At 43.6% G+C, this 17,500-nt stretch overlaps 1 protein-coding gene across 3 annotated transcripts in view; it reads right to left on the minus strand.

The window, feature by feature from the left end:
- Nucleotides 1–77: 77 nt before the first annotated feature.
- Nucleotides 78–17,500, minus strand: part of LOC122995831 (platelet-derived growth factor receptor beta-like) — a 35,390-nt gene continuing 17,967 nt past the window's right edge. The window contains exons 16-29 of one of the 3 annotated variants that reach the window (XM_044371208.1): nucleotides 15,956–16,088; nucleotides 15,286–15,390; nucleotides 14,693–14,797; nucleotides 12,943–13,045; nucleotides 12,735–12,856; nucleotides 12,177–12,292; nucleotides 3,759–3,881; nucleotides 3,569–3,680; nucleotides 3,137–3,236; nucleotides 2,113–2,218; nucleotides 1,928–2,036; nucleotides 1,701–1,839; nucleotides 1,473–1,619; nucleotides 78–1,419 (exon numbers count right to left, since the gene is read on the minus strand). In XM_044371208.1, the coding sequence (XP_044227143.1) occupies nucleotides 1,493–1,619; nucleotides 1,701–1,839; nucleotides 1,928–2,036; nucleotides 2,113–2,218; nucleotides 3,137–3,236; nucleotides 3,569–3,680; nucleotides 3,759–3,881; nucleotides 12,177–12,292; nucleotides 12,735–12,856; nucleotides 12,943–13,045; nucleotides 14,693–14,797; nucleotides 15,286–15,390; nucleotides 15,956–16,088 (1,500 nt within the window). In that variant the 3' untranslated portion in view covers nucleotides 78–1,419; nucleotides 1,473–1,492. Of the gene's footprint in view, nucleotides 1,620–1,700; nucleotides 1,840–1,927; nucleotides 2,037–2,112; nucleotides 2,219–3,136; nucleotides 3,237–3,568; nucleotides 3,681–3,758; nucleotides 3,882–12,176; nucleotides 12,293–12,734; nucleotides 12,857–12,942; nucleotides 13,046–14,692; nucleotides 14,798–15,285; nucleotides 15,391–15,955; nucleotides 16,089–17,500 lie in introns of all 3 variants that reach the window. The other 2 variants (XM_044371206.1, XM_044371209.1) reach the window with 2 other exon arrangements.

Genomic DNA, 17,500 nt, shown 5'->3' on the forward strand with positions numbered 1-17,500 from the left:
AGAATGCCATAATTAATATAATATTCAATAAACCATGTGATAATATAAATAACAGAATCAGTTTAAACTCCTGGATGTGATTTTAAATATTTTTTTTAATAAAGTTTCAGTTCAGATGAACATGAATCATGTAGAAAGTTTCTAAAAGCTGCCGAGATAAACGAGAGCAGATACACAGATACACAGATATAACAGATTTAATAGACATAACAGATATAACAGATATAAAGATATAAAACAGATATACAGATATTGCAGGATAATTCAGAGTAAATGAAGAATATGAAGCTGAATATCATAAAGTTATAAATCTGATTCAGAACCTGCTGTACAAACATTTCATTCACACCTCATGTTGTGTCTGTTTCCTGTCGCTTGACTCAAAAACACCTTTTTAAAGTCCATTTCTGTTGCAGCCTGACAGGCAACACTGTGGGCACAAAAACCTGTGAGCCTGCTGACTGCTGATGATGTCATGTTTTAATGGAGATCTCAGAGTTAAACAAACCCTCTGCTCTGCCTGACAGGAGCAGTGTAGAGGATGTAAAGGGGTAATTTAACCCTCTGCTCTGCCTGACAGGAGCAGTGTAGAGGATGTAAAGGGCTAATTTAACCCTCTGCTCTGCCTGACAGGAGCAGTGTAGAGGATGTAGAAGGGTACTTTAACCCTCTGCTCTGCCTGACAGGAGCAGCATAGAGGATATAAAGGGGTAATGTAACCCTCTGCTCTGCCTGACAGGAGCAGTGTAGAGGATGTAAAGGGCTAATTTAACTCTCTGCTCTGCCTGACAGGAGCAGCATAGAGGATATAAAGGGGTAATATAACCCTCTGCTCTGCCTGACAGGAGCAGTGTAGAGGATGTAATGGGGTAATGTAACCCTCTGCTTTGCCTGACAGGAGCAGTGTAGAGGATGTAAAGGGCTAATTTAACCCTCTGCTCTGCCTGACAGGAGCAGTGTAGAGGATGTAGAGGGGTACTTTAACCCTCTGCTCTGCCTGACAGGAGCAGTGTAGAGGATGTAAAGGGTACTTTAACCCTCTGCTTTGCCTGACAGGAGCAGTGTAGAGGATGTAGAAGGGTACTTTAACCCTCTGCTTTGCCTGACAGGAGCAGTGTAGAGGATGTAAAGGGCTAATTTAACCCTCTGCTCTGCCTGACAGGAGCAGTGTAGAGGATGTAGAAGGGTAATTAACCCTCTGCTCTGCCTGACAGGAGCAGTGTAGAGGATGTAAAGGGCTAATTTAACCCTCTGCTCTGCCTGACAGGAGCAGTGTAGAGGATGTAGAAGGGTACTTTAACCCTCTGCTTTGCCTGACAGGAGCAGTGTAGAGGATGTAAAGGGGTAATTTAACCCTCTGCTCTGCCTGACAGGAGCAGTGTAGAGGATGTAAAGGGGTAATGTAACCCTCTGCTCTGCCTGACAGGAGCAGTGTAGAGGATGTAAAGGGGTAATGTAACCCTCTGCTCTGCCTGACAGGCAGCTTAGACCTTCACAGGCTGCTCTCCTCATCTTCATCACGGCTGCGGGACAACTTAGGGGCCGCATCCTCCTGTCTGTCCGCTGATGATGTCACTTCCTGTGCTCCAGGTGCATCCTGGTAGTCTGACAGCTGAGGGCTGCAGAGGAGACATCATCATCATCATCATCATCATCATCCTCATCTTCATCACAGTTAGTGCCTTGCTCGACGGTCATACCTGACTGCGTCCAGCGCAGCGCCGCTGCCGGTTTCTATGGTGATGTCAGTGATGGGGATGATGTAGGTGCCGTGGGAGGGGCCTGCCTCCTGTGGCTCCGCCTCCAACAGGTGAACTTTCATCTGGGGGGCGGGACTTACTGCGTACAAAGAGAAGGGGTGGAGTTTCAATGAGTTTCAATATTCTAAAATGATTCTTATTTATGAATAAACTGATGAATGTTGCACCGTTGGTCTGATCCGTCTGGTCCTCAGCAGCTCTGGATGAACTCAGTCTGGATCGAACAACAGCTGGATTTTCTCCTCTCAGGAAGTCGTCGGTCAGCTGGACGAAGCGCTGACGAAGGAGAAGAGAAGTCAGACTGAAGTCGGACTGAAACTGTTCTAATAAGACTGAAGATTTATTGATTTACCTTCCTGTAGTCGTCCGTCAGCATGTTGCCGACGGAGACGACCAACGAGGAGAAAGCGGGTCTGTCCTGAGGTTTCTCCTCCCAGCACTGTTTCATCACATCGAAGCTGAAGACACAACAAACTTTCACGTTAAAGATCTGCTACTCTGCCTTTTTTTGACTCATTTCTATAAATCCTGATATGTTTATTTTAAACATATGTGACATTTTTATTCACCAACAGTTGTTTAGATTTCTCTTAAATCCATCTTTCCTTACAGCCCAGATTCCTCTCTGTCCTCCAGCAGGCTGTTTCTGAAGATATTTACATAAATCTGCATTATTAATGAGCAGATTTACAGACTCAAGTTTGACTCATGTTACATGTGAGAGCAGTAAAAACATCTTCAACACCTTTTTCTTTTCCTGAAGTGATCCAGAATATATATTCTATTCTATATGTATGCATTCATGTTCCATTAATGAGTTCTGCTTGAGGTTTCTTCCCGTTAAAGGGGTTTTTCCTGCTGCTCCTGGAGGAATGTTGGGTCTCTGTATATTAAATTGTTCAGTCTAGACCTGCTCTACGTGGAGAGAACCCTGAGATAACATTTGGTGCTTTATAAATAAAATTGAAATGACTCGACCCCTTAAAATAAGGCAAAATCTACCTTCTTATTGATTCATTGGTTTATCGTTTGGTCCAGAAAATGTCAGAAAACAGTGAAAATGTCCTTTAAAGTTTCCTGCAGGTTACATCTTTAAATGTCTAGTTTAGTCCAACAGTCCAGAACTCAAAGATATTCAGTTTGTTCCACAAAGAAAAGCAATAAATCATCACATAAAAGACTGAAACCAGCTTAGTTTATGTGTCAATTATCAAAATAGTTACTTATTAATCTTCTAATGATCGACTAAGCAGCTCTAGAAAGTTACAGTAATCCACAAGAAACAAAGCAAACTGTCCTCGTATCCCACATTAACCAACTCTGCAGTTCATTTCTGTCTGACAGCAGTGAACACGCGTGTGTGTCGTGTGTCATACATGTTGTGGGGAGCGTGGTCGGGGCGGTTCATACGGTATCCTCTCTTCAGAGCGCAGTAAAACTCCTGGGTCATGGGGAGGTCGGGGTACGGGCTCCCACCTGGGTCAAAAGGCACAACATACTGCTGAAGGAACATTTAAAACTGATCAGTGACTCCTCTCAGGATGTTTACCAGCTGTGAAAACAAATGTCATATTTTAAATCACCTCTTTTCTTTATTAACTAACACATGTGGAATCGATAAAACTGCAAATTAAATTTAGAAGAAGAAACCAAGTAGAGGATTTATTCTCCTCCTACTGCAGCAGGTGGATGGATATGCATCAGTCTAACTACAGGATTTATTCAAATTAAACACATATTTGATAACTTTATCACCAAAAAAACAAAAACATAGAATAAAACGGTATCAAATATGTTTTCCTGTTTACCGAGAGAGAAGATCTCCCACAGCAGGACTCCGTAGGACCAGACGTCGCTCTGAGAGCTGTAGATGTTCTGGAAGATGCTCTCTGGAGACATCCACTTCACCGGCAGGAAGGTCTGAAAGTAAAACAACATCATGTGATCTGACGACATTAATTAGCTTTCTGTTAACGAGGTGAAATTAAGTTAACATACGTTTCCCCTGGCGACGTAGTCCTGATCCTTCGGTAGGTCTCGGGCCAGACCGAAGTCACAGACCTTCACCAGCTTCCCCTCACAGACCAGGACGTTCCTCGCTGCCAGGTCCCTGTGGACACACTGCAACACGGCATCATAACACGTCAACACACAACACGGCATCATAACACGTCAACACACAACACGGCATGGTAACACGTCAACACACAACACGGCATCATAACACGTCAACACACAACACGGCATCATAACACGTCAACACACAACACGGCATCATAACACGTCAACACACAACACGGCATCATAACACATCAACACACAACACGGCATCATAACACGTCAACACACAACACGGCATCATAACACGTCAACACACAACACGGCATCATAACACGTCAACACACAACACGGCATGGTAACACGTCAACACACAACACGGCATCATAACACGTCAACACACAACACGGCATCATAACACGTCAACACACAACACGGCATGGTAACACGTCAACACTGCAACACGGCATCATAACACGTCAACACACAACACGGCATGGTAACACGTCAACACACAACACGGCATCATAACACGTCAACACACAACACGGCATGGTAACACGTCAACACACAACACGGCATCATAACACGTCAACACACAACACGGCATGGTAACACGTCAACACACAACACGGCATCATAACACGTCAACACACAACACGGCATGGTAACACGTCAACACACAACACGGCATCATAACACGTCAACACACAACACGGCATGGTAACACGTCAACACACAACACGGCATCATAACACGTCAACACACAACACGGCATCATAACACGTCAACACACAACACGACATCATAACACGTCAACACACAACACGGCATGGTAACACGTCAACACACAACACGACATCATAACACGTCAACACACAACACGGCATGGTAACACGTCAACACACAACACGGCATCATAACACGTCAACACACAACACGGCATCATAACACGTCAACACACAACACGGCATGGTAACACGTCAACACACAACACGGCATCATAACACATCAACACACAACACGGCATCATAACACGTCAACACACAACACGGCATCATAACACGTCAACACACAACACGGCATCATAACACGTCAACACACAACACGGCATGGTAACACGTCAACACACGACATGGCATCATAACACGTCAACACACAACACGACATCATAACACGTCAACACACAACACGGCATGGTAACACGTCAACACACAACACGGCATCATAACACGTCAACACACAACACGGCATGGTAACACGTCAACACACAACACAGCATCATAACACGTCAACACACAACACGGCATGGTAACATGTCAACACACAACACGGCATCATAACACGTCAACACACAACACGGCATGGTAACATGTCAACACACAACACGGCATCATAACACGTCAACACACAACACAGCATCATAACACGTCAACACACAACACGGCATCATAACACGTCAACACACAACACGACATCATAACACGTCAACACACAACACGGCATCATAACACGTCAACACACAACACGGCATCATAACACGTCAACACACAACACGGCATCATAACACGTCAACACACAACACGACATCATAACACGTCAACACACAACACAGCATCATAACACGTCAACCCACAACACGGCATCATAACACGTCAACACTGCAACACGACATCGTAACACATCAACACACAACACGGCATCATAACACGTCAACACACAACACGGCATGGTAACACGTCAACACACAACACGGCATCATAACACGTCAACACACAACACGGCATCATAACACGTCAACACACAACACGGCATCATAACACGTCAACACACAACACAGCATCATAACACGTCAACACACAACACGGCATCATAACACGTCAACACACAACACGGCATGGTAACACGTCAACACACAACACGGCATCATAACACGTCAACACACAACACGGCATCATAACACGTCAACACACAACACGGCATCATAACACGTCAACACACAACACGGCATCATAACACGTCAACACACAACACGACATCATAACACGTCAACACACAACACAGCATCATAACACGTCAACCCACAACACGGCATCATAACACGTCAACACTGCAACACGACATCATAACACGTCAACACACAACACGGCATCATAACACGTCAACACACAACACGGCATCATAACACGTCAACACACAACACGGCATCATAACACGTCAACACACAACACGACATCATAACACGTCAACACACAACACGACATCATAACACGTCAACACACAACACGGCATCATAACACGTCAACACACAACACGGCATCATAACACGTCAACACACAACACGACATCATAACACGTCAACACACAACACAGCATCATAACACGTCAACCCACAACACGGCATCATAACACGTCAACACTGCAACACGACATCGTAACACATCAACACACAACACGGCATCATAACACGTCAACACACAACACGGCATGGTAACACGTCAACACACAACACGGCATCATAACACGTCAACACACAACACGGCATCATAACACGTCAACACACAACACGGCATCATAACACGTCAACACACAACACAGCATCATAACACGTCAACACACAACACGGCATCATAACACGTCAACACACAACACGGCATGGTAACACGTCAACACACAACACGGCATCATAACACGTCAACACACAACACGGCATCATAACACGTCAACACACAACACGGCATCATAACACGTCAACACACAACACGGCATCATAACACGTCAACACACAACACGACATCATAACACGTCAACACACAACACAGCATCATAACACGTCAACCCACAACACGGCATCATAACACGTCAACACTGCAACACGACATCATAACACGTCAACACACAACACGGCATCATAACACGTCAACACACAACACGACATCATAACACGTCAACACACAACACAGCATCATAACACGTCAACACACAACACGGCATCATAACACGTCAACACACAACACGGCATCATAACACGTCAACACACAACACGACATCATAACACGTCAACCCACAACACGACATCATAACACGTCAACACACAACACAGCATCATAACACGTCAACACACAACACGGCATCATAACACGTCAACACACAACACAGCATCATAACACGTCAACACACAACACGACATGGTAACACGTCAACACACAACACGGCATCATAACACGTCAACACACAACACGGCATGGTAACACGTCAACACACAACACGGCATCATAACACGTCAACACACAACACGGCATGGTAACACGTCAACACACAACACGGCATCATAACACGTCAACACACAACACGGCATCATAACACGTCAACACACAACACGGCATCATAACACGTCAACACACAACACGGCATCATAACACGTCAACACACAACACGGCATCATAACACGTCAACACACAACACGGCATCATAACACGTCAACACACAACACGGCATCATAACACGTCAACACACAACACGGCATCATAACACATCAACACACAACACGGCATCATAACACGTCAACACACAACACGGCATCATAACACGTCAACACACAACACGGCATCATAACACGTCAACACACAACACGGCATGGTAACACGTCAACACACGACACGGCATCATAACACGTCAACACACAACACGACATCATAACACGTCAACACACAACACGGCATGGTAACACGTCAACACACAACACGGCATGATAACACGTCAACACACAACACGGCATCATAACACGTCAACACACAACACGGCATGGTAACACGTCAACACACAACACAGCATCATAACACGTCAACACACAACACGGCATGGTAACACGTCAACACACAACACGGCATGGTAACACGTCAACACACAACACGGCATCATAACACGTCAACACACAACACGGCATCATAACACGTCAACACACAACACGGCATGGTAACACGTCAACACACAACACAGCATCATAACACGTCAACACACAACACGGCATGGTAACACGTCAACACACAACACGGCATCATAACACGTCAACACACAACACGGCATGGTAACACGTCAACACACAACACGGCATCATAACACGTCAACACACAACACGGCATCATAACACGTCAACACACAACACGGCATCATAACACGTCAACACACAACACGGCATGGTAACACGTCAACACACAACACAGCATCATAACACGTCAACACACAACACGGCATGGTAACACGTCAACACACAACACGACATCATAACACGTCAACACACAACACGGCATGGTAACACGTCAACACACAACACGGCATCATAACACGTCAACACACAACACAGCATGGTAACACGTCAACACACAACACAGCATCATAACACGTCAACACACAACACGGCATCATAACACGTCAACACAACACGGCATCATAACACGTCAACACACAACACGGCATCATAACACGTCAACACACAACACGGCATCGTAACACGTCAACACACAACACGGCATCATAACACGTCAACACACAACACGGCATGGTAACACGTCAACACACAACACGGCATGGTAACACGTCAACACACAACACGGCATCATAACACGTCAACACACAACACAGCATGGTAACACGTCAACACACAACACAGCATCATAACACGTCAACACACAACACGGCATCATAACACGTCAACACAACACGGCATCATAACACGTCAACACACAACACGGCATCATAACACGTCAACACACAACACGGCATCATAACACGTCAACACACAACACGGCATCATAACACGTCAACACACAACACGACATCATAACACGTCAACACACAACACGGCATCATAACACGTCAACACACAACACGGCATGGTAACACGTCAACACACAACACGGCATGGTAACACGTCAACACACAACACGGCATCATAACACGTCAACACACAACACGACATCATAACACGTCAACACACAACACGGCATCATAACACGTCAACACACAACACGACATCATAACACGTCAACACACAACACGGCATGGTAACACGTCAACACACAACACGACATCATAACACGTCAACACACAACACGGCATCATAACACGTCAACACACAACACAGCATCATAACACGTCAACACACAACACGACATCATAACACGTCAACACACAACACGGCATCATAACACGTCAACACACAACACGGCATCATAACACGTCAACCCACAACACGGCATCATAACACGTCAACACACAACACGGCATCATAACACGTCAACCCACAACACGGCATGGTAACACGTCAACACACAACACGGCATGGTAACACGTCAACACACAACACGGCATCATAACACGTCAACACACAACACGGCATGGTAACACGTCAACACACAACACGACATCATAACACGTCAACACACAACACGGCATGGTAACACGTCAACACACAACACGACATCATAACACGTCAACACACAACACGGCATGGTAACACGTCAACACACAACACGACATCATAACACGTCAACACACAACACGGCATGGTAACACGTCAACACACAACACGACATCATAACACGTCAACACACAACACGGCATCATAACACGTCAACACACAACACGGCATCATAACACGTCAACACACAACACGGCATCATAACACGTCAACACACAACACGGCATCATAACACGTCAACACACAACACGGCATCATAACACGTCAACACACAACACGGCATCATAACACGTCAACACACAACACGGCATCATAACACGTCAACACACAACACGGCATCATAACACGTCAACACACAACACGGCATCATAACACGTCAACACACAACACGGCATCATAACACGTCAACACACAACACGGCATCATAACACGTCAACACACAACACGACATCATAACACGTCAACACACAACACGACATCATAACACGTCAACACACAACACGGCATGGTAACACGTCAACACACAACACGGCATCATAACACGTCAACACACAACACGGCATCATAACACGTCAACACACAACACGGCATGGTAACACGTCAACACACAACACGACATCATAACACGTCAACACACAACACGGCATGGTAACACGTCAACACACAACACGACATCATAACACGTCAACACACAACACGGCATCATAACACGTCAACACACAACACGGCATCATAACACGTCAACACACAACACGGCATCATAACACGTCAACACACAACACGGCATCATAACACGTCAACACACAACACGGCATCATAACACGTCAACCCACAACACGGCATCATAACACGTCAACACACAACACGGCATGGTAACACGTCAACACACAACACGGCATCATAACACGTCAACACACAACACGGCATGGTAACACGTCAACACACAACACGGCATGGTAACACGTCAACACACAACACGGCATGGTAACACGTCAACACACAACACGGCATGATAACACGTCAACACACAACACGGCATGATAACACGTCAACACACAACACGACATCATAACACGTCAACACACAACACGGCATGGTAACACGTCAACACACAACACGACATCATAACACGTCAACACACAACACGGCATGGTAACACGTCAACACACAACACGACATCATAACACGTCAACACACAACACGGCATGGTAACACGTCAACACACAACACGACATCATAACACGTCAACACACAACACGGCATGGTAACACGTCAACACACAACACGGCGTCATAACACGTCAACACACAACACGACATGGTAACACGTCAACACACAACACGACATCATAACACGTCAACACACAACATGGCATGGTAACACGTCAACACACAACACGGCATCATAACACGTCAACACACAACACGGCATCATAACACGTCAACACACAACACGGCATCATAACACGTCAACACACAACACGGCATGATAACACGTCAACACACAACACGGCATCATAACACGTCAACACACAACACGGCATCATAACACGTCAACACACAACACGGCATCATAACACGTCAACACACAACACGACATCATAACACGTCAACACACAACACGGCATGATAACACGTCAACACACAACACGGCATGGTAACACGTCAACACACAACACGACATCATAACACGTCAACACACAACACGACATGGTAACACGTCAACACACAACACGGCATCATAACACGTCAACACACAACACGGCATCATAACACGTCAACACACAACACGGCATCATAACACGTCAACACACAACACGACATGATAACACGTCAACACACAACACGGCATGGTAACACGTCAACACACAACACGGCATCATAACACGTCAACACACAACACGGCATGATAACACGTCAACACACAACACGGCATGGTAACACGTCAACACACAACACGACATGGTAACACGTCAACACACAACACGGCATCGTAACACGTCAACACACAACACGGCATCGTAACACGTCAACACACAACACGGCATCATAACACGTCAACACACAACACGGCATCATAACACGTCAACACACAACACGGCATCATAACACGTCAACACACAACACGGCATCATAACACGTCAACACACAACACGGCATCATAACACGTCAACACACAACACGGCATGGTAACACGTCAACACACAACACGGCATCATAACACGTCAACACACAACACGGCATCATAACACGTCAACACACAACACGACATCATAACACGTCAACACACAACACGACATCATAACACGTCAACACACAACACGGCATCATAACACGTCAACACACAACACGGCATGGTAGCTGTGTAGTGATCGGTGATGTATTGATCAGCTGTGTAGTGATCGGTGATGTATTGATGAACTGTGTAGTGATCAGCTGTGTAGTGATCGGTGATGTATTGATCAGCTGTGTAGTGATCAGTGATGTATTGATCAGCTGTTTAGTGATCGGTGATGTATTGATCAGCTGTGTAGTGATCGGTGATGTATTGATCAGCTGTGTAGTGATCAGCTGTGTAGTGATCGGTGATGTATTGATCAGCTGTGTAGTGATCAGTGATGTATTGATCAGCTGTGAAGTGATTAGTGATGTATTGATCAGCTGTGAAGTGATTAGTGATGTATTGATCAGCTGTGTAGTGATCAGCTGTGTAGTGATTAGTGATGTATTGATCAGCTGTGTAGTGATCAGCTGTGAAGTGATTAGTGATGTATTGATCAGCTGTGTAGTGATCAGCGATGTACTGATCAGCTGTGAAGTGATCAGTGATGTATTGATCAGCTGTGTAGTGATTAGTGATGTACTGATCAGTGACCGTACGTTTCTGGAGGAGAGGAAGTCCATGGCCTGAGAGATCTGGTAGGAGAAGCTGAGGAGGTCATTGAGGCTGAGGAGAGGAGAGTCACTGAGGAGGAGAGACGACGCCTCCTGCTGGTCTGAAGGAGGAAAACAAAACCAGTCACATCACTCAGATCAATATACTTAATCAATACCATTCATCTAAATCCAGTTTTACATTATTGATGTAAGACTTTTCATACAGGAGAGAACATGTAATACATCTAAGTGTCACAATTAAGAAAACACTTTTTACATGTCATTAAATTAGTATTAATTTAACTTTGTTAATAATCATATTGATGAAATGTAACATAATTTTATAATAATGTGAAACAGTCAGTTCTATAAAATAATAACTGTTTAAAGTGACAATGAAACATTTGTCAGATTAGTCATCAGTGTAAACTGTTATTAATATTCCTGTATTGCATTTATTTATATCAAATGTTCTATGTCAATAAAGTTTTTATGATTAATAATAGTTCGGTATAAATATGATCCACACTCAGACAGGTTCACTCGTTGTGTTTGTGTCACCTGGTGAAGTGTACGGCGTCTCGTACACCGCGGGTTCGATGTCGGCGTAGCTGAGCTCCTGCATGGCGACGTACTGAACGCTCTCCTCTTTATTCATGTCCATGTAGCCTCCGTCAGCATCGCTGCAGACGACACCACGTTTCAGACATTTATTATATTATTATATTTATTATACTGAATGTGTGTGTGTGTGTGTGTGTGTGTTGACCTCTTGGTGTGTGCGTCACTCTGTAGGAAGGTGTGTTTGTTCCGCTGCAGGTAGTTCACCAGGTCTCCATGACGACAGAACTCAGTGATCAGATAGACAGGACCTGGAGAGACCAACAGGTAAAGTTCAGAGGTCTGAACCAGGAAGCAGGTTTGTGGTCAGCAGGTAACTTCAGGTGTAACTCTGGGTTTTCAGTCCTACAACATGCAGTTCACCTCTTACCAGGGTTCGTCACCATGGTAACTGATGCTGAACAGTTAACCTGCTCCTGGAGCAGGATCAACACTCCCGACCACTGACCAATCACATCACTGGAAAAAAAGAGTCATCATTCCTACAGGATCCCGACATGGACAGAAGTCCAAGGAGATCGTTTACGACACTAAACACATATTTTAATAGTTTAATAGTGATTTTACTCTCTGATTCATGGCTGCAGTCAGAATAACATCAGACAACTGCAGATAAACACCAGAGATCAATAATCCTCACTGTTAATTGGCTCCATGATTATAAATCATCAGTCATTAAATACTTTTACACTCTTTGCTTCAGCAGCAGAAACAGTCTGACGTTACTTTAAGTTTGTTATGTGACATATTCAGATGGTTTGTAAACAGTAAAAACACTCCCTCTATACTTCAGTCATATAGAATAATTCCTACATGGATTTGATTTATTTATGATTTCTAGTGTTTGTTGTATGATTACAGGCTCGTTTACATTCACTTGGTTGAATCTGCAGGTTCTTGGTTTCACTGTTTCATCTCATATGAAGAACTTCATTCATGGTTCTGATGACGTCGCTCGTTATTAACGACCCGCCTCTTTCACATGACGTCGCTCGTTATTAACGACCCGCCTCTTTCACATGAACGAGCTCGTTATTAACGACCCGCCTCTTTCACATGAACGAGCTCGTTATTAACGACCCGCCTCTTTCACATGAACGTGCTCGTAGCTGTTAAACCAGAGTTACTGAGCTGGTTGGTAACAGCTTCATAGTTCTGGTTCTGGACGGACAAAGTCAGGCTCAGTGAAGCCAGATAACCAGAAGATATCCTGGATATGTTGAACCTGCTTCTAGTTCAGACCTCAGGTGTCGCAGTTATGTTAAGCACTGATAAGCATCTGTGTATCTGATCAGACAGAAACCGAGCCAGACACCACTGAAAGACAAATAGTTTTACATCATGAGTCACACTGACAGAAACAAACAGAAGGAAGGTTAGGTTTCACATTGAGGTTTATATAGAATTAATCAAGGATTAGTTTAGGATTAGTAGAAGAATTTATGTAGAATTTAGATTAGTCTAGGATTAAATCAGGCTTAGTTTGAAGTTTGTAGATGATTATTTTAGGATTAATCTAGGATTAAGTCAGGATTAGTTTAGGATTAGTCTAGGATAAAGTCAGGATTAGTTTAGGATTAGTCTAGGATAAAGTCAGGATTAGTCTAGGATAAAGTCAGGATTAGTTTAGGATAAAGTCAGGATTAGTCTAGGATAAAGTCAGGATTAGTCTAGGATAAAGTCAGGATTAGTCTAGGATTAGTCTAGGATTAAGTCAGGATTAGTCTAGGATAAAGTCAGGATTAGTTTAGGATTAGTCTAGGATAAAGTCAGGATTAGTCTAGGATAAAGTCAGGATTAGTCTAGGATAAAGTCAGGATTAGTTTAGGATTAGTCTAGGATAAAGTCAGGATTAGTTTAGGGTCAGTTTATGATTAAGTCAGGATTAAAGCGGGTACCTCCTCTAGTGCACGCTCCGAGCAGATTTACAACGTTCAGGTGAGGACCGAGATGAACCAAAACCTTCAACTCCGACATCAGAGACTGAACTGCACCACTGCTTTCTGATCACACACACACACACACACACACACACACACACACACACACACACAGGATACTTTAGCCTTGGTAGCCTTATGTTCAGGATAATTCATACTTATTCTGACTTTTTGTTTGTGAAATTTAAAGATTTGCCTTTGAAATGACAGCAGGGTTATGACTGTAATCAAACCTTCTTATTTTGGGTACATTATTTTCAGGCTTGTACACAAAATGAGGTCGTCTGGTAAGACGTTAAGACTTTAAAACAGGAACTTTATTTTAAATTGTGGAGATGATGTCAACGTTTCCAAACATGTCAAATCTTAGTTTTCATGAAATGCGTCTGAAATGAAGCAGCAGACGTGGAATATTTCCATCTGATGCAGACATGAAAACACAGAGTTTATGCTTTGAATTTTTCACTTAAAGAAAACATGATGAACACACAGCAGATTATATATATATATATATATATTATAAGACTGTGATTTTACTGACAGACACGTACGTTTGACCATCTTCACAGCCACTTTAGTCGTAGAGTGAGAGTGAAGCAGACCAGAGACCGTCGCCTCGACAACACGACCAAACGCACCTGAACCCAACACCTGACCTGGAGACAGACAGACAGACAGACAGACAGACAGACAGGCAGACAGACAGACAGACAGGTCAGAGAGACAGACAGACAGACAGACAGACAGACAGGTCAGACAGGCAGACAGACAGACAGACAGACAGACAGACAGACAGGCAGACAGACAGACAGACAGACAGACAGATTATTCTGAAAGAGCAAACATCTGACATGATTGAAACAGGATTAATTCAAGATGAATTCAGGATTAATTCAGAATAAATTTTGTAGTTTAATATAATACCTGCTCCGGGGGATTCCCTAGTACAATGTGGTCTTTCCCTATACTACATCATTTTAGGGATTACGTAGTATTTAATTATTTCTGGGATTACCTCGTACTACCTGCATAGTACCTTGTACTCTATAGTCTCTGGGATTAATGTCGTCCTATCTGGGGATTACCCAGTACTACATTATCTCTGGGGATTACCCAGTACTACATTATCTCTGGGGATTACCCAGTACTACATTATCTCTGGGGATTACCTGTTACTATGTCACCTCAGTATTACATAGTACTATGTGTTATCAGTATTACCTAGTACTACGTTGTCTCGTGGTATTTCCCAGGTGGAGCTGTATGGCAGGTGGGCGGGGTCGAGGTAGGTGTACTGCTGTCCATCAGGACTCACTGACTCGATCACCTTCCAACGAACTTCATAACGAGGTTTCTGAACAAACAAGAAGAGTCGACAAAAGACTAAACATGATTCAGCTCCAGCAACGGTGCTTGAGCTAAGATATAACAGGACAAGTATAGAGACAAATCCTTTGTCTGATGCAGTTAGGAGGTCATTAGTGACTTTCACCAGTGCTGTCTCTGTGCTATGATGCCTCTAAATCCTGACTGAAAATCCTCAAATAAACTATTGTTATGTAGAAAGTCACATAACTGATTAGAGACTGCTTTCTCAAGGATCTTAGAGAGAAATGGAAGGTTAGATATAGGTCTATAATTGGCTAAAACACCTGAATCAAGAGTAGGCTTCTTAAGAAGAGGTTTAATTACAGCTACTTTAAAGGACTGTGGTACATAGCCTGTTACTAAAGACAGATTGATCATATCTAGTAAAGAAGTGCTCACTAAGGGTAAGGCTTCCTTAAGCAGCCTAGTTGGGATGGGATCTAAGAGACAGGTTGATGGTTTAGCTGAACAAATCATTGAAGTTAGTTCAGACAAGTCTACTGGAGAAAAACAGTCCAAATATATGTCAGGATTTACAGCTGTTTCTAAGGTTCCTGTGTTTGGGGAGAGAACGGTGCCAGTTGAGGGCAGGAGGTGGTTAATTTTGTCTCTAATAGTTAGAATTTTATCATTAAAGAAGCTCATAAAGTCGTTACTACTGAGAGCTATAGGAATACATGGATCAGTAGAGTTATGACTCTTTGTCAGCCAAAGTGCTGAAAAGGAACCTAGGGCAGTTTTTATTCTCTTCTATTAATGCTGAGTAATAGGCGGCTCTGGCATTACAGAGGGCCTTCCTATATGTTTTAGCACTATCTTGCCAGACTAAGCGAGAATCTTCTAGTTTGCTGGAACGCCAAATCCTTTCCAATTTTCATGATGTTTGCTTTAATTTGCAGGTTTGGGAGTTAAACCATGGAGCTAACCTCTTATGTTTTATTACCTTCCTTTTTAAGGGGGCGATGGAGTCGAGTGTTATTCGTAATGAGCCTGCAGCTCTATCAACAAGATTATCAGTTTGAGAGGAACTAAAGTTAACATAAGAGTCCTCTGTAGTATTGAGACATGGCAGTGAATTCAGTACTGACGGAATTTCTTCCTTAAATTTATCTACAACACTATCAGAGAGACATCTAGTGAGGACATTTTTGTCTAATGGTGTGTAATCCAGTAACAGGAATTCAAAAGTTATTAAAAAATGATCTGATAAAATAGGATTTTGTGGAAAAATTATTAATGTTCAATTTCAATCCCATAAGCCAGAACAAGGTGGAGGGTGTGATTAAGACGGTGAGTGGGATTATTTACACACTGAGAGAAGCCAGTTGAGTCTAATAATGAGATAAATGCAGTACTGAGACTGTCATTATCAACGTCCACATGAATATTAAATCACCT

This window comes from Thunnus albacares, chromosome 13 (assembly GCF_914725855.1).
Source record: "Thunnus albacares chromosome 13, fThuAlb1.1, whole genome shotgun sequence".
NCBI lineage: Eukaryota > Metazoa > Chordata > Actinopteri > Scombriformes > Scombridae > Thunnus > Thunnus albacares.